Source organism: Podarcis raffonei, chromosome 11 (assembly GCF_027172205.1).
Source record: "Podarcis raffonei isolate rPodRaf1 chromosome 11, rPodRaf1.pri, whole genome shotgun sequence".
Lineage (NCBI taxonomy): Eukaryota > Metazoa > Chordata > Lepidosauria > Squamata > Lacertidae > Podarcis > Podarcis raffonei.
In genome coordinates, this window is record NC_070612.1 from 63,737,306 (window position 1) to 63,762,269 (window position 24,964).

Here is a 24,964-nt window from a genome sequence, read left to right on the forward strand (position 1 = left end):
CGGGGAAACCTCACACACAGCCCTAAATCCAGTGTTGTGTAGACTATCTTGGGAAAACAAAGCCAAGAGTGTATGGAAATAATGCCATTTAAATTTTTAACTATATATTCTACATATATAGTCTATATCTTCTGCCACTCTGCATGAAGGATGCTGAAAATAGTTCTCTCTTTTTTTGTTCAGAGGCCAAAACAAGGCATGCTGCTGACAACATGGACAGTAGGCATTGTGGAGAAACCACGCCGCTCTTGGAGGTTTCTAATGGAGGCCGGTGCTGTAGGCTTTGGGTGTATCACAGAAGTTGCCCATAACCAGGCAGGGCTTGATGTTATGGCTCTTAAATAAACCTGTACAGCCTCCACATAAGGACAATAATATGCTGAAGTGAAGCAGAATGGGCAGAGTAGGGATAGTAGAAAGCCTTTGGCTTTGGAATCTAGTTTGAAATGCATCCAAATGAAAATAGGAACTGGAATTTAACTCCAGATGGTCTTTGATGGCTTCTCCCAGATGCAAGTTAAATATTTACTTACAACATCAAAAGAATAGCATTTAGCAAACTTTCCCCCTGCTAAGAATGGAGTCTGGCTGTATCCATTCCTCCACCTAACTCTTAGCTGAAACTGAACCCTTCTTGGTTAATGATCCGTTTTCTTTCTGTAGCCACCCCTCCCCCAACCTTCAATTTCTCCCTCCCCCCACCCTCATTAGTTTAACTTGAGTTAATTAAGACTAGTAGTCAACCTTCAATCTCTTATGTGTTAAAACAGAACAATCCCAAACAGAAAGACACACAGACACAACTATGTGATTTCATTGTCTCAGGGAGACAGAAAGCCAGTGGGGCTTCCTTTATCAAGGCTAACATCTTCCCGATGCTTAATCTGGCTGGTTTTAAAACGTCCTGCAAATACAGGATCTAGGATAACAATCTGTCCATGTTTCCTCTCACCGCCCCCATTTCATCATTGGTAAGAATGAGTGAATTGGATTGACATGGAGGTGATGGAAGAAGAGAAATGGTCTGGACGTCAAAATGACAATGTATATTACATGGTTAACAGAATAAATGGTATGTGCAATAGCTGTGGGTATTTTCATCTGCTATGTCAAAAATAAGATCCTCCTCCCCCTCCTCCTCCAAGTGTATCATTCAGTTTCCTCCCAATGGAGATTTAGTGTTTGCTTGAAGGATCTGTTTCTATGAGTAACCTCACTTGATAAACAGGGGGATGAAGTAGGACTCTCGATAGCCACTTGTTGCGGCGACTGCTGTGTGCATATATAGAGAGAGGTCATGCGTGATGCTTTGACTGTAGTGTTGATCACAGACTATAGGACGCAGTGTGCTTTTGAGCGAAGTGCATCTCATCTAGGAACTCAACGTGCACGGGGAAAGGTAGGACCTTGGGTTCTTGATTATCTTTATATATTTCTTTTGGGGGGGAATTGGTTGAAATTGGCACTTAAATCATGCTTACTTTGGAGCGATCTCAGAGAAGACCCTTTACTGCCTATTTAGGAATGCTCTAATTGTATGTGCAATGCAAACAGCAATGCTATAAAATTGTAGCATGTAGATGTTGACTTCCAAATGCATCTACACAACAGTGAACGGTGTGATATATGAAGACGGTCTGTTCAGTTTTTCTTTGAAAGTGAAAAGCAAACAGAACCATCATGCAGATAGTTTACAGTACACTTGAGAAGGAAGCAGACAGAATTGCTACCCAATGAAATAAAAGGAAATGAATTATATTACATTATATACATTATATATATTATACACATTATATTTAATAGGAAGGATCTCTTGCTTGTTTATACTTCTCATTAGAAATGGCTGACTCTGAAATAGGAAAAAGTGAGTTGCTGATGATGCCCAAGGTGCATATTTGTAATTATATCAGATGAAATTAGTAAAGCTGATAGGGGAAAAAAACCCTGCTTAAAAATGCCCCTAGATACTGATGTTTCAGAAGTGTTCCTAGAGTTCCTAAAAGCAATCCAGACTAGGCAGAACATACTCAAATGCAGACAATGTATTGTTGACTTTAGTGATGTTGAAGTTGAAACAGGATTCATTTATTACAAAAACAGCCACTCTCTCCTAAGTGTCCTTAGAATCCTGCATAATATCCCTTGAAGGATAGGCGGACGTCTTATGTAATAACATAATCAAGTTAGCCTTTAAGTGGTTTATTTTTCCATTTCAGCTTTTGAAATGCAGATATGAAATGATTCAAATGATTCAAAATGTAGCTTTTGAAATGATTCAAAAGAAAACAAATTAGACTTTGGCATTCACCAGCGGTAGGAATCAGTGAAAGATGCTAGTAAATCTAATGTCTTAAGGGGTGTGCTACATACAAAAGTAAAATGAAATAAATGGATTGCAACATTTTTGTTTTCAGCAAAGCAGCTTTCTAAAATGTAAACTACTGTAGGAGATTTCCTCTATACAAAGAAAGACAGAATAATATTTGCAATGTTAAGAACCCTGCCCTGTTATAATTTAGACTAAAGTTTTGACTTCAGATATTCAAATTTGTTCATGTACTAGACGTACCAATAGTTCTAGTGATGGTTGTCAGAAGAACCTGGAATACATTTAATACATGTTCTTTGATAAATCACTCATCTCATTTGCCTTGCCCCACAATCTATGGAAGCAGGGGAGAAGATTCTGATTAATCAACATATAAATTTTACCCATATTGCTTGTAAAACAACTTCTTTGTGACTGAGTTTTCCTTGCTCTTCTTTGCAACATTTTAATATCCCTCCTGACAGATTAATTTACCCCAGCTGAATGTGCATCTCAAGCTTAACCAGCAAGTCTGAACATCGGCTGAATTAAAATAAATATATTTAAAATTAAAATGAGTTATTATAAATAATATGACTAGGCATGTTTAAGATATTGCAGGTCTGAAAAGTCAAGGCAGAGGCACTAACCTTTGATGACTTTGACGTTCACAGTTCAAACAGAAGCATGTTAGTTTACAACACTACAAATAATTCATTTGTGATTATTTTGCAATCCTAGAACAGTATTTTAAAGGATTTGCTTTGCTTTGCCATTTGCCTTTGTATGTTTCATCGCTTTTTGAAATAAACACATATAAAATGAAATATAATCATTCTTGAGTTTTCTTTTTTTTATAAGATGTTTATTAGGATTTTACAAAAAGCAAAAATTAACAGAATAAAAAGAAGACAAGAAAAAATACAAAAAATACAAAAATACATAAAAAAAATACAAAATACAAAAAATAAGTAAGTAGAAAAGGTTAAAAACAAATCCATTTTTTTCATATCTTTAAGCTCATTTGCTTGTTTCCTTGACCTCCTCACGCCTCCCTTTTTTGTATTCCAGTTTGCATAGTTAATTCAGCAAATCCTTACCCTCTTTGTTTTTATCTTAACTCTGTATCTTAACATATTGAACTTCATATTTTTATCTAATTATGAATCCTTTTTTACATATTCTTTTAACTTTGTTACTAAAGCCATCTCATTTCAATCCTACATCATTTTAACATTCATTAATTTTACAATGTTTCTGCAAATAGTCTTTAAATTTCTTCCAATCTTCTTCCACCAACTCTTCTCCCTGGTCTCGGATTCTGCCAGTCATTTCCGCCAATTCCATATAGTCTATCACTTTCATCTGCCATTCTTCCAAGGTGGGTAAATCTTGTGTCTTCCAATACTTCGCGATAAGTATTCTTGCTGCTGTTGTTGCATACATAAAGAAAGTTCTGTCCTTCTTTGGCACCAATTGGCCGACCATGCCCAGGAGAAAGGCCTCTGGTTTCTTCAGGAAGGTATATTTAAATACCTTTTTCATTTCATTATAGATCATTTCCCAGAAAGCCTTAATCTTTGGGCACGTCCACCAAAGGTGAAAGAATGTACCTTCATTTTCTTTACACTTCCAACACTTATTATCGGGCAAATGGTATATTTTTGCAAGCTTGACTGGTGTCATGTACCACCTGTATATCATTTTCATAATATTCTCTCTTAAGGCATTACATGCCGTGAATTTCATACCTGTGGTCCACAACTGTTCCCAGTCAGCAAACATTATGTTATGTCCAACATCTTGTGTCCATTTTATCATAGCAGATTTAACCGTTTCATCCTGAGTATTCCATTTCAACAGCAAGTTATACATTCTTGATAATGTCTTAGTTTTGGGATCTAACAATTCTGTTTCCAATTTTGATTTTTCCACCTGGAAGCCAATTTTTTTGTCCAAGTTATAAGCCTCCCTTATTTGATAATAATGAAGCCAATCTCGCACTTTATCTTTTAGTTTCTCAAAACTCTGCAGTTTCAGTTTGTCACCCTCTTGTTCCAAAATCTCCCACAGGAAACCAATTCTTGAGTTTTCCACCCACTTTGACTATTTAATACTTCTTAATAACCTAGGCATAGTATTTACTCTGGGTTAAAATTTTATGGAGCCTTCCAATACAAATGTCTCATTTTCAAGCATCTCATTGATTTTCTTATCATGCTTTTTTATCTGTCCAAACTCAACTGAAATATTAGGCTTTAAGATGATTTACACATCAATTATAAATTATGTTGGAAGTAAATGCCAATATTTCAACAGAATGTACTTCTGTTTTGGATGATATCCTAAGCACATTTTTGGAAACAATCTCATTTAAATAAAAACAGAGACTTAAGGCTGCAATTCTAATCCTCCTAAACTGGGAGTAAGCCTCATTGAATTCCATAGGACTTAGTTAAGAGAAGACGAGGTTATGATTGTGCAGCTATTTCTAGATAATGTAGATGACAGTCCCATTAATCTTAATCCTAAAAAAATTGACCGTGATCTAACGTATGTACCAATAATTTGCTAATAGAACTTTCTAATTCTAAACTGAAGATCCATTATAACCCCCATTTAAATTAAAGCTCCCACCATATCCTGCAGGATTTTCTCCTTGAGAATGCTTCCTAACATCCAGTTTGGGACTCCTGCCCTTTCAGTCATTTTAATATTCATGCTATAGATCGCTGAATAGTAGCCAATGTTTCCCTTCTGTTCTTAAATAGCTGGATATAGATTTTGCACAAGCAGTTTGCAGCTGCACAGAAGAATGTTTGCAGATAATAGTACAGTACACCCTTACCCTGAATGCATTCATTATTAGTTTGTTACTATCAACTGTTTCTATGGTGCTTACTTTGATATAATGATATTAAGGATGGGCATTCCAGGTCCAAACACATTTACATGGAAGTAAGGCCAAGAGGTTTGGGGGGGGGGTTTCCCCTCACCCCAAATTGTACTTGATACTTTTATTATCTAAAACACGCTAACACCTGATCTTATGCACATTTACAATGTGTTCTGCTGAGTTCAGAGTAGACTCGTTGAAATTAATGAACCCACTGTTTGTGTCCATTAACATCAATGGGTCTACTCTGTGTAGCACTAACTTTGAATACCACTCTCAGTTGTTCCGCAGAGCGTATTCCTAGGTAAGTGTACATAGACAGGATTACCACTTCAATGGTTTGTGCACTTTACCTGGATCTTGTTATCTGTGACTTGTATCCTTCCATTCCCCCGGCTGTACAAGAGCCCCAACTTTACTTGTAACTGGGTTTTCAGGGGGTTCATAGCACCTCTCAAACACCTGCAGATTTTTTTTTAAGCCCTACTCCAGAAAGCGCTAAGGACAAAGGGAACTGCCTTGTACCAAGATGGACCACTGATCCATTGAGCTCAGGATTGCCTACTCTGGGCTTTCAGAGAAGGGTCATTTGCCAGCCCTCTCTGGAGATACCAGCGATTAGACCTAGGATCTTCTGCATTGCTCTACCACTGAGCTATGGCCCTTTCTGAGCCCATTGTGATTCGAAAGTGTTTCTGTCACCTCCGTTGTAAAGTTTTCATGAGAGACCTGCTGCTTGGACACACTTTGGAACAGTTCTTGCAGGAGGTGGTGGTGGGGTTTTTTGTTTTAGTTTAACCAATAGTGAGCATGATGTAGTCCCATAGTATGAGGCTACCATTTCTCCTTTAGCAATACAACACTGTATGTCTAGAGACAATGGATAAAACAAACACGGCTGGAAAGTGTTTAATGGTTAATGTATTTGTATTTCTTTAGAAACCAATTAAAAATTGCTTAAAATAAATAAAGAGATGAAAAGTTTTTTAAAAAAAGAACATGGGGGGGGGTTGTCTTTTGATGGGTGCGTGCTCTTCCCTCCACCACCATAGTATAATTTTCCTTCTTTTTAAGAAAAGAAACAAGTAAGCCCCCCCCCCCCGGCAATTTCAATTCCTTACTGCAATATCACATTCCGCTTTCTAACATTATAATAAGATTGACACTGAGACTACCAAAGCACTAAGAGGGAAGATGCCTCTGTCTTTCTGCAGGGCAATCTGTGGGGCAAATCGTTGCCTATATTGATCCTCCATAAATTTAATTGCAGTCCCTGACATCGAGACTAGTGGTCATCACCACATCTTCTTTTCTCTCTTCTGAATCTTCTACCAACCATCTTCATTGCATGACTCTCGGGAAAGGGAGGGGGGAAATGGTATCCACACCGTGGGTTGTTTTATAAATCTGTATCATGTCAGTCCATCCTCACCCTCCCCCCCCCCAAACTATGAGGACTCAACACTTGACCTTTTCTTATAGGCAAGCTCCTTCAAACTCGTGATGATTTTGATTGCTTTTTTATTCTTTTTCTAGCTCTACTGTTTCATATTTGAGATGTGGTGATCAGAACTAAACACCAGATGCCAGTTGCAGCCACGGCATAGATGTATAAAAATGCATTATGATGCTGTCTGGTCTATTTTCAGTTTCTTTCTTCCTAATCCCAAGCATGGAATTTACCTTCCTCACTACTGCCACACACTAACCATGTTTTCACTGAGCTGCTAACCTACCACAATCCCAAGCTCTCTTTCCTGGTCAATCACTGCCATCAGTAAATATGTGAAATTAGAATTTATTTATTTTTGCCCCACAGTGCTTGCTTAACATATATGTACACCAAACCACATTTGCTATTTTGTTGTGCATCCTCCTTTCAACAAAAGATCCTTTGAATCTCTTACGGAACTCATCTGATTGCATGTCTTACAACAACTTCAGTGTGCTTTTTATTAAATATATGTGGTTGTATGCAATGCTGCCCATGTGTGAAAAAAATGGAGGTCTGCTCACACTGTGGAACTTCACCTTCTTTTCATTCTCCCTAGAGCCCCCTGCACACACTCAACATCTACCCCTGAGGGTTGGGCGGGGGGCTCTGAAGTAAATTTGGGGGGCATGCAGGGGAAAAGAAAGTGACGATCTAGTGTGTGAACATAAATCTGTTCATTCAACTTATCCTTCTGGATCAGAACAAAAGGCCATCTAGGCAAAGGCATCCTGTTCTCACAGTGGCCAATCATGCCTATGGAAAGTTCTATGGCACTTCCCTCATCTGGATTCAGCCCCTGGACCATTGCCGGACCAGTCATCAGACTTCCCATACCCCAACCAGTATAATAAGAGACCAATCAGACTGGGTTTGGGGTCAAAACAGGCCACAACTTTATAGAATACAGATGAAAGAGGTTTGGCTTGGGCATGGGGCAATCTAAATACTTATGGTCTGCTCGCCGAAAGTGACGTGTTGTCAATCCAGGTGGGGGTTCCTGGACTTACATCCAATAGAATGACCCCCGCAGGGACCACCGTCTGGGGGAGTCCCTTCGGCCCTGGCCCTGCCAGGGCACACGGACATGGCCACTCCCCCAGATCCCTTTAACGGGATATGCCAGCTTTTGGAGGGGCAGGCAGAGACTACAACCTCCTGTCCATCCAAAACAAAGGATTGCCCCAATGCTCAACCAGCTGTGATGATTGCTATGAGGTAGGCAAAACCACTGGGTCAGTGCCAATTAGCCCAGTGGGCAAATTCCTACCCAGCCCCTTAAAGGACGGTGACCACCGTAGCCACAGCAGAGGGTGGGTAGGCAGGGAAACCCGGCACAGGAACAAACAGGATGAGACCCCAGGTGCTGGCTGCTTAGATGGGCAAGGGGCAGATCCGAGAGAAGTCCACCGTTGGCTCCATTGGCTCCATGCCCGGCACAGCCCAAGTCCCATTTGCCAAAGCAGGGTGCAGGCAGGATCCCGTTCCTGATAGGGAGGGGACTACAGTTTGAAATCCCTCGCCGGGGCCCCAGTGAAGCCTCCTCCGTCCCGCAATGCCACCGCACGAAAAGGGGTGAGCGGGCTTATAAAAAATGTTGATATATTTCAGGCAATTTGTTTAAGGCATGTGCTTTTAAGATGTGCATGACCTTATTTGACCAAGCTCTGAAAAAATTCAGTAGATCAGCACTGTGCACAAGCACAATGCAGTCTTTGCTAAATCATTGCTCTGATGATACAAACTTCCTCTGTAATAAGTTTAGGCTTATCAGTGATTTTCAGCCTTTGGCCTTGAAATAAAATTCTGCCCATATATTGTTTTGCATTTACTAGTTGGCATCAACCCTGACAAGAGTCAATGGAAGTGGCATTAGATTTTCTAGCTTATTTTTATTTTATTTTATTTTGCATGTCTAGCTCAGCATATATTGCTTTGACTATGGACTATTTATTATAGCCCTTCAAACATCTTTCATTGTGAATTATTACTAGGGCAGAGAAGGATGGGACAATCTGTCAAATTCCTGTTTCTCGTTTTTCCAGTCTCCACATTTCCACATCTGATTGCAATTTTTTTAATGTCCTCATAAAAATTAGTAATAGTTTCCCTTTACATATTTTGTGTGCAATTATACCTAATATTCACTTATTCACAAGCAATTTTCCCCAATATAATGCAGTTTTGGATTTAATTACACTAATATTTGAGCTTTTATGCTTTTATGCTTTTAAAGGTTCACCTTTAAATGTGAACTGAATCAAATTTTTCTACCGTCTGTCTCTAACCTATGAGTCCTACTGTTGCAACCTCGTTTCGGGTTTTAAAGCATCTCCCTTTTATAGATTATTGGTAGTGGGGACTTTGAGGATAAATAAAGTTCATGCATTATGCTAGAAATATGAGGTAGGGTGTGCTTCTGTTGCCTTGGCAACAAGAGGTCACTTGCCATGCTCTGCTAGAAATTACAACACAGGAATTGCAACACAGGAATTACACGTACAGGAAGAAAGGGGAATGTCCCTTTCTGATTCACCAGGCAAAGCAAGGATACTTTCTTCTCTTCCTGCACTATAATGCATGTAAGTCACAGCCCAGAGGTGGAAGTGAGGAAGAATCACCCAAGTGTCTTGACAACTGGGCAACTTTCTGCCTCTTCCTTCTGTACACTGCAGCCTGTGTATCCCTGCAACACAGTTCAGAAAGAAAGGGAGATTGCTGCCAGGGTGCAGTGAACCCACCCCATCTAGCCATAGCAGAAAAACCAAGAACCACCAATAACATTCTTGGATTTAAATTAGGCCACAACTTTATTGATTGCAGATGTAAATGAGTTTTTGCTTGGCGCTGGGTAGCTACCATCTTAGAATCACAGAATCATAGAAGAGTTGGAAGAGACCACAAGGGCCATCGAGCCCAACCCCCTGCCAAGCAGGAAACACCATCAGAGCACTCCTGACATATGGTTGTCAAGCCTCTGCTTAAAGACCTCCAAAGAAGGAGACTCCACCACACTCCTTGGCAGCAAATTCCACTGTCAAACAGCTCTTACTGTCAGGAAGTTCTTCCTAATGTTTAGGTGGAATCTTCTTTCTTGTAGTTTGGATCCATTGCTCCGTGTCCACTTCTCTGGAGCAGCAGAAAACAACCTTTCTCCCTCCTCTATGTGACATCTTTTTATATATTTGAACATGGCTATCATATCACCCCTTAACCTCCTCTTCTCCAGGCTAAACATGCCCAGCTCCCTTAGCCGTTCCTCATAAGGCATCGTTTCCAGGCCTTTGACCATTTTGGTTGCCCTCCTCTGGACACGTTCCACTTTGTCAGTGTCCTTCTTGAACTGTGGTGCCCAGAACTGGACACAGTACTCCAGGTGAGGTCTGACCAGAGCAGAATACAGTGGCACTATTACTTCCCTTGATCTAGATGCTATACTCCTATTGATGCAGCCCAGAATTGCATTGGCTTTTTTAGCTGCCGCGTCACACTGTTGGCTCATGTCAAGTTTGTGGTCAACCAAGACTCCTAGATCCTTTTCACATGTACTGCTCTCAAGCCAGGTGTCACCCATCTTGTATTTGTGCCTCTCATTTTTTTTGCCCAAGTGCAATACTTTACATTTCTCCCTGTTAAAATTCATCTTGTTTGTTTTGGCCCAGTTCTCTAATCTGTCAAGGTCGTTTTGAAGTGTGATCCTGTCCTCTGGGGTGTTAGCCACCCCTCCCAGTTTGGTGTCATCTGCAAATTTGATCAGGATGCCCTTGAGTCCATCATCCAAGTCGTTGATAAAGATGTTGAAGAAGACCGGGCCCAAGACAGAACCCTGTGGCACCCCACTAGTCACTCTTCTCCAGGATGAAGAGGAACCATTGATGAGCACCCTTTGGGTTCGGTCAGTCAGCCAGTTACAAATCCACCGAGTGGTAGCATAGTCAAGACCGCATTTTACCAGCTTCTTTACAAGAATATCATGGGGCACCTTGTCAAATGCCTTGCTGAGATCAAGGTAGGCTACATCCACTGCGTTCCCTTCATCTACCAGGCTTGTAATTCTGTCAAAAAGTCTGACATGACTTATTTTTCAGAAATCCATGCTGACTATTGGTGATCACAGCATTCCTTTCTAGGTGCTCACAGACTGTTTGCTTAATGATCTGCTCCAGAATCTTCCCTGGTATTGATGTCAGACTGACTGGGCGGTAATTATTTGGGTCCTCTCTTTCCCCCTTTTTGAAAATAGGGACAACATTTGCCCTCCTCCAGTCTGCCGGGACTTCGCCTGTTCTCCAGGAATTCTCAAAGATGACTGCCAGTGGTTCTGAGATCACATCTGCCAGTTCTTTTAATACTCTTGGATGCAGTTCATCTGGCCCTGGAGACTTGAATACATCTAAACTAGCCAAGTATTCTTGTACTATCTCCTTAGTTATTCTGGGCCGTGTTTCCTCTGCTGAATCATTGCTCCAAATTCTTCAGGTCGGGCATTGTTTTCTTTATCGGAGAAGACTGAGGCAAAGAAGGCATTGAGGAGTTCAGCCCTTTCTGTGTCCCCTGTTTGCATTTCACCATCTTCTCCTCTGAATGACCCCACTGTTTCTTTGTTCTTCCTTTTGCTACGAACATACCCATAAAAGCCTTTTTTGTTGCTTTTAACCTCTCTAGCAAGCCTGAGTTCATTCTGTGCTTTAGCTTTTATGACTTTGTGTCTACACGTGCTGGCTATTTGTTTGAATTCCTCTTTGGTGGTTTCCCACCTTTTCCATTTTTTGTACACATCCTGCTGGAGGGATATCAAGGTTCAAGACTGATTTGGGGTTCACCTATGACATACATCAAATAGGTGCAATTCCCACAGACTTGCCACGTTGGAGAGTGCTATGGTCCTCAGCCCTTGCCTGGACGTATGGACCTCCCCATGGATCCCTTTAACGGGGTTCCCCACCACCAAGGAGGTAGAAGCAGAGGTTTCACAATTTCCCCTCTGCCAAAGACTAGGAATTTACCCAATGCCATATCCGCACATGTTGTGATGATTGCTGTGAGGTAGGCGAAACCCTCAAAACAGGCCAGTTCTTCTGTTGAGAAATTTTCCTCCCTAACCCCACATACGGCAACCATAAGAACCATAGCAAGGTCTATCAAATACCACACAATTGCACAACAGAACAGTGAAAACCATGAAAATATGGGTGGGAGGGAGGGTGATCTGCAGGCAACTGTGGTCTCAGGTGAAGCCCAGACCAGTTTTTGTACCCACCAGGAAGTCTGCCTCAGGTCCACCCCCATTGCCACTCCTCCAAGCCCAGCTATGATTGGGCCAAATTGCAGGTGGGCAAATTTGAATCACACAGCTGCTAGGAGAGACAGGAGAGCCATCTCTCAATGGCTGTTGGAGCCAGAGACTGGGAGCCAGGACAAAGAAGATGGGGAGAGGGGCTATGTCAGGCTGCAAAAACCACATCACGTCTGAAGAGTTGAGTGGATATTCAGCTTGAGGTCTAAGCAGCTGGGTGACTCATCCTGCCCACCCTGCACTGTGCCACAACTTGCTTCTTAGATGGTTGTAAAGTTTGCAAACAATCACAGAAGACATGAATTAATTGCATATGTGAAGTTTATATGAGGGTATTTTGAACACCACAAACCCCTTTTCAGTGGTGGAGCTTCATGCTCCGGCACTGGGGGGGGGGGTAGAGAGCAGGCGGGGCGGGGCGGGGTGTGTGTCCTGGGGCCAGGGCATGCCACCTGCAGGGGCGGGATGTCTAGAGCAGGCAGGGGGACAGCCACGATGGAACCCCACTGGGATCAAGCTGCTGGGGGCAGTGCGCTCCCCCCGCACTCCTCTTCCTCCGCCAGTGCGGAGTCTAAAGTCTTCACTTGGTGATGCTTTGACTCAGCACAAATTATTATTGTAAGAACTAATTCTTACTATGAGTGGTTGCTTAAAATGCCCCACATACTTTGCATACATGACACTGTATGCATTCGTTTCCAAGATGCAATGTGCAATAATGAGTGCTCACACCTTTCTTTGTGGGCGCCCTTTGCAGGACCGCACGTGGCACCTCTGGCCACATAGGACTCACCAGCTGGTTGGGCTGGACCACCTCCTTGTCATAGTCATTGGGGGTTCCCACCGAACCCCAGTTAACCTATCAGCACCTTTGGGAGGTGTGGCCAGTTGCATAAATAGGAGCTGGAGCTGGCAGCAAGCATGAGGTTGGCTCCGGAGCTTCACCCACCCAACCCTCCCTTTGTCTATTGCTTGTTTGCAGGTTAACCATTTTTTCTTCCTCTTCAGTGGGCGCTGCTACGGACTTTTGATGGTTGCTGTTGAAGAACCGGGAAGGAATTTCCCTGCATTGGCAGGTTTTGCCTTCCCCATAGCAATTCATCACAACTTGGGCGGGTTGAGGCCTTGGGCGGAATCCTTTAGTCTATCTTCCGTATATGGGGGGAGGCGTAAAGTAGTGACTCACACCCCCCCCCCGTGGCGGCGATTCCAGGGTCCCCTCTTAAAGGGGTTTGTAAATAGGAAGTCACTGGCCACGCACTGAAAGGTTGTCAGTGAACTCCCCTGCGTTGCGGGGATATGGGGTGGGCTCCCTGCGTACACAAGCGTCTTGCAGCACACCCTCCCATATCCCATTCACCCTGAGGAGCCCCCATTCCCCAGCTGCAGGCTGGGTGGGATACATGCCCAATGCCTAAGCCAAGGTCTTCCTACATCTGAAAGGTTTAATAAAGTTGTGGCCAATTTTTAATTCCATAACACATTGTCACGAGTCATTATTCCTTCTGGTGGTCTCTTGGGGTCAGGGGGTCTCCGCCTGGGCACACAAAGAAGAAATTCACCCCTTGCACAAGAGGGTGTATATTTTTAAAGATGTGATTTGCTTGGTGTGAACCACAATACACATTGTGCCATTCCCAAACTACAGAGTTTGAGTGCGAACACTGTAACTCTAGACAAATATTTGCCATGGCAGCGCACAGCCTCATAGGTAAAACATGTCTTGCCTTGGTAGGAACTCTCCCCTGCAAGCAAAACCTTTTCTGTGCACACAGCAGGAAAACTGTTTGTGCCCCTGTGCACAGAGCCTTTCCCATAACAGAAGTTTGCAGAAAAGTCACCATGCGTGCTTTGGATTGTGTCCAACAAGAACAATTCAAAGAAAGGGGTGCCAAAGTCTCACTGGGATCGATAGGAACTCAGCAGACAATAAAGTCTTTGCATTCCATTTTTTCCAGTGACACTCCAGAATACCTAACTTTATATTAATCATCCCTTGTCTGTTTGGAAACTTGTCCTGGTGGAATCTGATCTGTTTGCTGGCACAATTATTATAACCCATAAGCTTTGTAGTAAGTGGAAAGTCAGTAATATTGTTGGGTGCTTAATATATTAAGAAAATTTTAAAATGCCAAAGCAAGCATTCATAAGCAGAGCGGGCCCTAGCTGTTTTGCTGTTTTGCCACCTGAGACAACATTAACAAAGAAACAAATATGGTCATAGTATGGGATGCCAGTAAGGCAGTGTTAAGAGGTTTTTTGATACAACAAAATAGTTATAGAAAAAAGGTGAGAGAGCAAAAAAAAGAAGAGTTAATTACACAAATGAGAGAATGCGAAAAGAATCTGATAAAAAAACCGAATGACGAAAGAAATAAGCAATTGTCTAAGATGTTACAAACACAATACTCAACATTAATAAATCAGGAGGTGGAATGGGGAATTAAGTTAATGAAACAAAATTTTTTCGAGTATGCAAATAAAACTGGTAAATTTCTGGCGTGGCAAATAAGAAAAAGGAGAAAACAAAACGTAATCAATAAAATAAAAGTAAAAGAACAAGTCTTGGAAGATCCTAATGAAATAAAAAAGAGCTTCCTTAAATTCTATGAAAAGTTATATAAAAGAGAAGAAGAAGATATAATAGAAATAGGAAAATACATAGAAGAAAATAGAATTAACAGCATATCGGAGGAGGAAAGAAGCCTATTAAATAAACCCATAAAAGTAGAGGAAATCCAGGAGGCGATAAAGAAGACGAAACTGGGGAAAGCTCCGGGGCCAGATGGCCTATCGGCCAAGTATTACAAAGTCTTAGAAGAACTTTTAACACCGGTGCTCTGTGAAGTAATGAATGAGATTCTAAGAGGAGGAAGAATACCAGCGTCCTGGAAAGAAGCACATATTACGCTAATACCGAAACCTGACTCAGATAAACTTAACATCAAAAACTACAGACCGATTTCATTATTAAATAATGATTATAAGATCTTCGCAGATGTAATGGCGAGTCGACTTAAAAAGTGCTTAGCTAAACTCATTCACAATGATCAAGCTGGTTTTTTACCTAATAGGCAAATAAAAGACAACATAAGACATACAATAAACCTTATTGAATACTTAGAATGGAAACATGAAATTCCCGCGGTATTAATGTTCATTGACACCGAAAAGGCTTTTGACAATGTATCCTGGCTTTTTCTAATAAAATGTTTGGAAATGACAGGGATAGAGGGCACATTCCTGGAAGGAATAACAGCAGTTTACTCACAACAAAGCGCTAAATTAATTATCAACAATAACTTAACAGAATCCTTTGAAATTTCAAAGGGTACAAGACAGGGGTGCCCTCTATCACCTCTTTTGTTTATTTTGGTGTTGGAAATAATCACAAATAAGATAAGGAAAACTTCGGAGATACGCGATATAAGAATTGGAGTGAAAGAATACAAATTAAAAGCATATGCCGATGATCTTATGTTGTCGCTGGAAGACCCACAAAAAGTGTCGGTAAAGTGTTAGATTTGCTAGAAGAATTTGGAAAATTATCCGGCTTTAAATTAAATAGAGTAAAAACTAAAATGATGACCAAAAATATGTCAGAAGAGGTAAAAAACCAACTTGAATCACAGACGGGGATTAAAGCAACTAGAAAAATAAAATACCTCGGAATTTGGCTAACGACGAAGAATATAAATTTAATGGAAGACAACTACACAAACACCTGGAAAGAAATAAAGAAAGACCTGGACACCTGGAACAGAATAAAGCTATCCTGGTTGGGAAGAATGGCAGCAATTAAGATGAGTTTATTACCGAGATTGCTGTTTTTATTTCAAAATCTACCGATAATCAGGGGAACCTCAGTTTTTAAAGATTGGCAGAAAATACTCTCCAAATTTATTTGGCAAGGAAAAAGGCCAAGAATTAGATTCAAATTACTTACAGATCAAAGAGACAGGGGAGGATTTGCAGTTCCAAATTTAAAGTTGTATTATGAAGCTTCCTGCCTTTGTTGGGTTAAAGATTGGATTGTCATCAAGAAAATTTTAAAATGCCAAAGCAAGCATTCATAAGCAGAGTGGGCCCTAGCTGTTTTGCCACCTGAGACAAAGCAGGAAATGGCAACCCTCAAAAAATCAAAGTATATAGCATCCAAGTCAATTTATTTTGACACCTGAAGCAGAAAAATCCCATAACTGCAGCAACCTGTGTCTAGCAGTCAAGTATGGAAAGTGGTTTCAGGAAGACTGCAAGTAGGACTGAGCCCAGTGTTGCTCTGGGTCTTATGTCCTGCTCTACCAGGAGAGACCCCTGAAAACTGAGGGGGAAATTGCAGAGCCGGAAGGGGCTGCTGGCAAGGGCCTGATATGGCAGCATGTGGCTCATGAAACTGGAAACTCCATGCATCCCCTAACTCCAGAAGGGGTGCATTCAGAGAAGGAGACAATACTAACCAAACGATTTATATATAGTACTAACCAAACAGTTTCACGTGACTTCATAACCCTGAAATGCAGACACTGCACATATTATCACAACAATGTATTCTGTCATATCTAGTCATGCTGACTGGATATATCTTCCAAATGCTGACTACACCACAGTCTTTCTTCAGGATGTCAAGGTTTTGTTTTTGGTTTTTTAAGAAATATTTATTAAATTTTTACAAAACAGGATGTCAAGGTTTTGAACAACCATATCTTTGTGCTGTGGTACAGTCAGCAATGGAAGATAACATGCAGTCAGTGCGGCTAGAGAGATATATTGTTGTCATCATTTGCACGGTGTCTGTTTTTCAGTGCTGTGAAACTACAATTATTTGCTTACTGTATGTTCTGTTGGCCATAGGCCACAGACATATTCTTTGTAAAGTTCTTAACTCTTTTCATATCTATGTTATAGAAATACAATATGTTCATTTAAAATCTTAACTTTATGTATTCTTTTGCAATTTGGGGTATTGCCACATCCCAACCGTGTGAGGAAAGTCCTGCTTTGTTCCTTGCATGAATGGTAGGCTCAGCCCAAGACATTTTGCTCTCTGAGGCAAAGGCTGATATGGTGCCTCCTGCCCATTTCTCACATCGATGTCAGCCAGACTGACAGCTGAATCTTACTTCAGCACTGATGACAGAACCAGCACCACACCTGAGGGGAGAAGACTAGCTTAGGGGACACAGGGCAGCCTCGCCCCAGGGAGCTACATCACTCCAACACTCAAAGGCTACAGGCTTGAAGTTCTTTCTAGGGAATGAACCCAGATTGTGGTAGTAGCCAAGAATGAAATGCTTTTCACCCGATGCCACTCTTTTTTCAGACAGAAACTGTCTTGCCTTTATAAAGTTGAAGTATGTATTTTGTAATGTGCCCCATGGCTTATTTCTGGAGTGGCTTTGGCACTACCAAGGATTTGCTGGAACAAGCAAAACTATGAGGGCTTTGAGCTAAACTGGAAGGACAGGACAGGACAGGTTGGTGGTGTGGTTCTGGGCAGCTAGCCATCTTGCTCAACAGGTGAACAGACCTTGGTCCTCCTGACTGAGGTATTTGCAGGGTGTGAACCTTGAATCTGGACCAAAACAAACAAGATGAATTTTAGCAGGGAGAAATGTAAAGTATTGCACTTGGGCAAAAAAAATGAGAGGCACAAATACAAGATGGGTGACACCTGGCTTGAGAGCAGTACATGTGAAAAGGATCTAGGAGTCTTGGTTGACCACAAGCTTGACATGAGCCAACAGTGTGACGCGGCAGCTAAAAAAGCCAATGCAATTCTGGGCTGCATCAATAGGAGTATAGCATCTAGATCAAGGGAAGTAATAGTGCCACTGTATTCTGCTCTGGTCAGACCTCACCTGGAGTACTGTGTCCAGTTCTGGGCACCACAGTTCAAGAAGGACACTGACAAACTGGAACGTGTCCAGAGGAGGGCAACCAAAATGGTCAAAGGCCTGGAAACGATGCCTTATGAGGAACGGCTAAGGGAGCTGGGCATGTTTAGCCTGGAGAAGAGGAGGTTAAGGGCTGATATGATAGCCATGTTCAAATAGAGAAAAGGATGTCACATAGAGGAGGGAGAAAGGTTGTTTTCTGCTGCTCCAGAGAAGTGGACACGGAGCAATGGATCCAAACTACAAGAAAGAAGATTCCACCTAAACATTAGGAAGAACTTCCTGACAGTAAGAGCTGTTTGACAGTGGAATTTGCTGCCAAGGAGTGTGGTGGAGTCTCCTTCTTTGGAGGTCTTTAAGCAGAGGCTTGACAACCATATGTCAGGAGTGCTCTGATGGTGTTTCCTGCTTGGCAGGGGGTTGGACTCGATGGCCCTTGTGGTCTCTTCCAACTCTATGATTCTATGATCTGGTTTCAATCTCACAGTGCAGCTCTGGGGCTTATAAAGTAATAAAAATAAAGTGCCAACTAGACTTGTGCAGAGTATTTTTCTTCACCTCCAGTTGACTGCATCCACTTTTCAATTTTTGAATGAGAAAAGACTTGCAGCTTACAGCAGGGTTGCCATTTTTATTGATCCCGTTCCTTTGTCTTTCACAGCAGCCTGGTAGGAGAAATTAAGCAAGTGGAACTGTCTCTGTCGTTAGCTCTGCACACCATGAATTTTAGGCTGCTGATGAAGGCAAAGCAGCAGAGCCAGCAACGGCACAATATTTATGCAAGTGAATTCATGGAAAGCAATGCTTTTCAAATGCACATAAACTGGATATATTATTCTGCTTTCTAACTACATGCAGGAACAGGGAAAATAAAACCTTGCAGAGGCTGGTGTGTGTGTGTGTGTGTGTGTGTGTGTGTGTGTGTGTTCTTCAGTCTATGTGCCCAGCATAGTGGTGCATCTGTGGATGAGTACAAGGTTGGATTTGTCCATCTCTTTGTATGAAACATTATATATTAGATACAAATCTTTAAGAGACGCCAGATATGTTATAAGGCGAACAGCTCTGTGCCAGTCATCTTGTGTTGCAATATGCAGGGCTAAAGGGCAAGGCTGAGCACTTCAAAACCTTGCTGATGTTTCTGAGCATTACCACACCCTGCATCTACTTTATACCAAAAAATTGTCAGTCATGGAGGGAGGGAGAACATTTTGCACAGAAAGGCAAGGCAGCCCAATCAACACGGCATGCATTTCACAAGGAAGGTTGCCATCTCTATCCCCACCCAAAAATTTTTTTCTCCCTTTAAGGGGCAGAAATCCAGTTAATGCAGCATTCTTCCTAAATATTTTTGGATCTTTTTTGGGAGGGGTGGGGGAGACTGAACTAGGTGCCTTTTTACCTGCAATGTATAGTCAGGAGAAAGGTTTTACAGTTTGCCAGAACTTTACTGCCTAGTCTTATGCATCTTTAAGGAACGAACTCTCAAATGTATACTAACCTGATGCCACAATGCCCTGCACAAAGGCTGCTTGTCCTTTCACAAAATCCTTCCAGTGGACACCACCTCTCCTACCTTGGCAAAGTGATAATTGCCCGAAGCACCCATCTCTGAAGGTCTCCTGCATACATGACCTGCCTGCTGCTGCTGCCCTAGGTTCCCTCCCATGAATTGGACTCCCCCCCTCCCCCAACAGAAATGGACAGATCTGTTGGTTTCACTTTCCCATTTTCCTAATCTCAAATTCATTTCTGCAATCCATTTGTGATTTTTGTTTGTTCATGGGGTGTCCAGAACACTGTCTAGTGCTGTTATGTTGAATGAATTTCAGTTAGTAAGTTTTGAGAACATGGACAATGTGTTTGGATCAGTTAGGACTTGCACTCTGGACCCGTACCTCTCTTGGCTGATAAAAGCTAGCAGGGAGTGGACAGCTGGCTGGGCCAGGGAGGTGCTTGATGCCTCTTTACAAGAGGGGGTGGTCCCTGCCTGCTTGAAGGAGGCAGTAGTAAGACCACTCCTTAAGAAGCCCTCCATGGATTCAGAAAAATCTAAGAGCTGCATTAGTCCAAAAACAGCGTTTTGAATTTGTTATAAACATGCAACACCAGATGGCACCAGAGAGAGAGAAAAAATCTATGCAAATTTTACATAACATTTTTTCTTTTGTTATAATGATTTAACTTCTGACTTATTTATAGTGGGGGCATTTTCCCTGTGTGTAGATCCACCCTGCCATCGACCATAGCATCCTACTGGCGCTGCTTTGTGGTGGTTCTGGTCCTACATGAATGGTGATGCTTGAATAATGCTCTTCAGCTCTGTGGAATCCTCAACATGGGGTTCTCCAGGGTTTGATTTTATCCCCTATGCTGTTTAACCTGAAAAAGAGTTTGGAGGAGGTTGTCAGCAATGTGCTGGCAACATGCAGCTCTACTTCTCCTTTACATCTGCAGCTGAGGCAGTGGAAGTGCTGGATCATTGTCTTGCCTCAGTAATGGACTAGATGAGAGCCAACAAACTGAAGCTCAATCCAGATAAGACTGAGGCTCTGTTAGTGGGTGGCTCCCTAGACCGGATGGCTGGAAGGCTGCCTGCTCTTGATGGGGTTACACTTCCTCCTAAGGAGTGGGGATGTAGCTTGGGAGTACTCCTGGATCCTTTGCTGTCACTTGAGGCTCAGGCAGCCTTGGTGGCATGGAGTGCCTTCCATCAGCTTCAGCTGGTGGCCCAGCTGTGCCACCATTTGGACAGGGATAGCCTAAGTTCTAAGGGATGCAGGTGGCGCTGTGGGTTAAACCACAGAGCCTAGGACTTGCCGATCAGAAGGTCGGCGGTTCGAATCCCAGTGACGGGGTGAGCTCCCGTTGCTCGGTCCCTGCTCCTGCCAACCTAGCAGTTCAAAAGCATGTCAAAGTGCAAGTAGATAAATAGGTACTGCTCCGGCAGGAAGGCAAACGGCGTTTCCGTGCGCTGCTCTGGTTTGCCAGAGGCAGCTTAGTCATGCTGGCCACATGACCCGGAAGCTGTACGCCAGCTCCCTTGGCCAATAAAACGAGATGAGCGCCGCAACCCCAGAGTTGGTCACGACTGGACCTAATGGTCAGGGGTCCTTTACCTTTAGCCTAAGTTCTGCTGTCTATGTTCTGGTCACCTCTGGGTTATATTACAGTGGTACCTTGGGATACATACGCTTCAGGGTACAGACTCCGCTATCCCAGAAATAGTACCTCGGGTTAAGAACTTTGCTTCAGGATGAGAACAGAAATCGTGCTCCGGTGGCGCAGTGGGAGGCCCCATTAGCTAAAGTGGTGCTTCAGGTTAAGAACAGTTTCAGGTTAAGAACAGACCTCCGGAACGAATTAAGTACTTAACCCGAGGTACCACTGTACTGCAAAGTGTTATACAAAGTGTTACAGACTGTTTGGAAAGTTCAGCTGGTGTAAGAATTCATTAGACAGGTTGCTCACCAGGGCAAGATGGTTTGAGCATATAATGCCAATGACTGCATTGGCTGCCAATTAGTTTCCAGGCCCAATTCAAAGTGCTGGTTTTGACCTGTAAAGCATTAAATGGCTCAGAACCACAATACCTGAAGGACCGGCCCATCTGAGGACCTTCTTTGTGTGACCCCTCCATGAGCAGCTCAGATGGTGGAAACATAAGAACAGGCATTTTCAGCAGTGGCTCCCTGTTTATGGAATGCTCTCCTCAGGGGGGCTTGCCTGATGCCTTCATTACAGATCTTTAGGTGCCCAGTGAAAACGTTTCTCTATAACCAGGCCTTGGGCTGAATAAACATTATACAGTATAGCCTTTTAAATGTGTTTGTGGGGTGGGGGTTATTGGTTTGTTTTTGTTTTATTATGTATTTCGTGTTTTCATTTTGTATGTTTATGTTGTGTGAACCACCCTGTGATCTTTGGAATTTAATATTAATTTAATAAATGATAAAAATGAAAATTTATCAGCATTTTAGCGTGCTTTTTTCCTAATACATATCCATTTTTGTATGCTATTTTGCAAGCAATTTCCTCTTATACAATGCATTTTATATGTTATGTTATGTTTTATTTTATTTTATTATATATGGCATTATTTTCAATAATAATACATTTTTACTTTTCTATGCACACATTTTTGTGCTTTTTATTTGCTAGAAGAATAGTTTCACAAAATTTCAGAAAGTATACCTGCTTCAGTTCATATCTTGTTTCAGGAGGAACTGCGAATTAGGTCTGGTCTCACGAGAATCTAAACTAAACCAAATATGCTGCCCATAGCTAACTTGCAGCCTAGCTCCAGTAATGTGCTCCAAGATCTTGGCAAACAGGAAACCTGGAGAAGATGGTCTGAATCTTTCTTCTAGTGCCAATTGGAGATTTCCCAATTCCTACAATAAGAGCCTGAAGACTGTGTGTTTGCAACCCACTAGCCTGGAAGTTTAGAAGCAGGGTGATGGCAGTACTACCTAAAGGTTGGAGCCATGGGTAATGCTTTACCCCCTCACAGGCCAGGTGCACACTGTGGGCTCTGACACTGCAGTCATAGCATTGCACTCTGGAAGGCACACGCTTGTATATCTAACTAAGAATAATACATCCTGAAGATATTATTGATGAACCACAAAATCTGATTGTTTTAAAAGTGCTGCAAGGCACTTGGTTGGTTTTGCTGCAAAAGCCAGCATGGTTTCCTGCTTCCTAGAATGTTTCCAAGAGTTATTAAAAATGCATTGATTTGACATATTCAAATTAAACACTCTTTTCAATATTATCACAGCAACTCCTGCCAGGAAAAGCTGAACCTGTTGGATTTTTGCCTGTCTTGTCACTGCTAGAAAGACAGGAACTATTTTTTTTAAAAAAAACAACAACATACAGTTTATATTTGTGTAAATTTCCAAAGCTCTGAAATATCTTCAGAACTCTTTTTTAGGTTATCTATACTGATGTTTCTGAGTGTATGTTATTCTTGCAGGTGAAAAGGAGCAGGCTGCTATTTGCGCACATGGAGAGTGCCACCACCTCACATGGACTTTTGCACCCAAGTACACAGACGGCTTTTCTAGGTGTTGCACATTAGCTGTATTCCCCCCCCCCTCTCTGTGCTGTGCAGTTGTTCGTCCAATCATGCTCTTGCATGCAAATATACTATAGCCAGTTCAGATAAAAAGGCACAATTATATCGAAGTGCTCAGTCAGGGCAAATATCACTGAACTTCTCTTACAACCTCCTTTCACCTGTGTTTCAGGAACTAGTCCAAACATGTCAACTGCCCCGGCTTTGCCAGAGCCCCTCAAGGATCTGAAGATTCAGTATACTAAGGTTAGTTATATTTATGTGGCTTAACTTCCCTCTAGCTCTGCTACTGAGGCAATCTCCTCGTGTCTTATTGCTGTAGGTCTGTGCAGTTCCCACTTTAGCGGTGGATCTCAGTGCATATAACTTTGTTGCTGGTTTTTACCTATGGATCTCACTGCAGCTTTATTCCCTGATGTTCCCCCTGTTTCCGCAGAGTGTGGCTGCTGACGGCCATCCTGTTTCAGAATGGTTGCAATTGTTGCTCTGTGTGAATTATGTCTGAAGCTATGATTCTGTGAGCCCAAAGCATTTTAGGGCTTCAGCCTTAACCATGGTACTGTTTGTAGACCTAGGCATATGTACTTGGGAGAAGCCCCATCAAACTAACAGCTGGATTTTATGCATGTTTACTCAAAGCAAGCCTCACTGGGTTCAGTGGCACCTTCTCTGAAGGAAGTATGCGTGAGATTGGGGCTTTTTTGTTTTGGGAGATGTGTATAGGATTTGACTGATGCCTAGGAACAAGTTCTGCAGAAATTATAGCATTGCTTCCACAGCGGTGTTTCCAGGACTGGATTATAACACAGTATTAATGGTTTACAGAAAGAAAGATAAAATCAGCAAAGGGGAAAATCAGAATATGTTACTGTATTAGGGAATGTAACATTGATTTATAATTACAATTCATTCCTAAAATATGTAGACTACAATCTTCTGCACATTTACTTGGGAGTAAACACCACTGAGCACAATGGTATTCACTTCTCAATAGACGTGTGCAGGGTTGCACAGTTTCTTGGGGGGGAATCCAGCAGAATTGTTGAAATGTGAACAACACACATGCATCGCCTATGTACCTGGAAGAGAAGTGCATAAAAGCAGGCCAGCCACTTGAGAGCAATAATGAGATGGACAATCCTTGCTAGTAGACTTTCTACAATCTACAAAAGGCATTGACATGCAAGGCAAAGGGCTGGGGGATATAAGAGGGTCCCTGGCTTGAGGGCTTGTCGTTAGCCAGCTAAGCTGGAGGACTTGGATGCAGCAGGATGATTCAACCTCCAGTACTGCACAGAATGGCAATAATCTTATTTGAGCTGAACATGTTGCTCAGGTTCTGCTTACAGCGGCATCTGGTTGGGCCTTGTGAGAAGAGGATGCTGGACTAGATAGGCCTTTGGCCTGATCTAGCAAAATCTTCTTATGTTATCATGTCATCTGTAATACTGTGCAAGAAAAGACACCCCCAAGCACAGTATGTATATAGTTGTTCAGCAGTTCAGCAAAAGTGTAGCACTGTAGCAAGCTTGGGAATCTGTGTGAGAGACACCTCATGAAATCTGTATTTGCACTGCACATGTGGGATGGGGATGTACATTCCTATCTGCCTTGAGAGCAAAAGGAAATGTGCAGCCCAATCCACTCTCTTGAATCACTGATTGCATGGGGCCTGGCTGCAGCTAGACTCAAGCTAACATATTTAGTATTCAGGCATTAATGTACTAGGAAGCAGAAGGCTTCTCAAAATAAAACTAGATTGTTTTCATCTTCTTCCTATATTCCAAGGACATAATAAACCTGTATATCCAGTTTCCAGAAGCTCTTGAAAGAAAAACAACAGTGGGTTGCATCCATTCCACTCACACAACAGACTTCCACTTGCACAACCAAACTCCCCCCTCTCCTCTCCCATGCAGCTCCTGTGCACCCTCAGAATCTGCCTCAGGGGGCTGTGAGACCCTTTGGAGCAGATACTGGGAGTCTGAAGGAAGG

The 24,964-nt window shown here is 42.2% G+C and overlaps 1 protein-coding gene across 3 annotated transcripts in view; it reads left to right on the forward strand.

The window, feature by feature from the left end:
• Nucleotides 1-981: 981 nt before the first annotated feature.
• Nucleotides 982-24,964, forward strand: part of ALDH1A1 (aldehyde dehydrogenase 1 family member A1) — a 203,120-nt gene continuing 179,137 nt past the window's right edge. For 2 of the 3 annotated variants that reach the window (XM_053409166.1, XM_053409164.1), the window contains exons 1-2: nucleotides 982-1,072; nucleotides 23,142-23,215. In XM_053409166.1, coding sequence (XP_053265141.1) covers nucleotides 997-1,072; nucleotides 23,142-23,215 — 150 coding nt within the window. In that variant the 5' untranslated portion in view covers nucleotides 982-996. Of the gene's footprint in view, nucleotides 1,073-1,189; nucleotides 1,400-23,141; nucleotides 23,216-24,964 lie in introns of those variants that run through there. The other variant, XM_053409167.1, reaches the window with a different exon arrangement.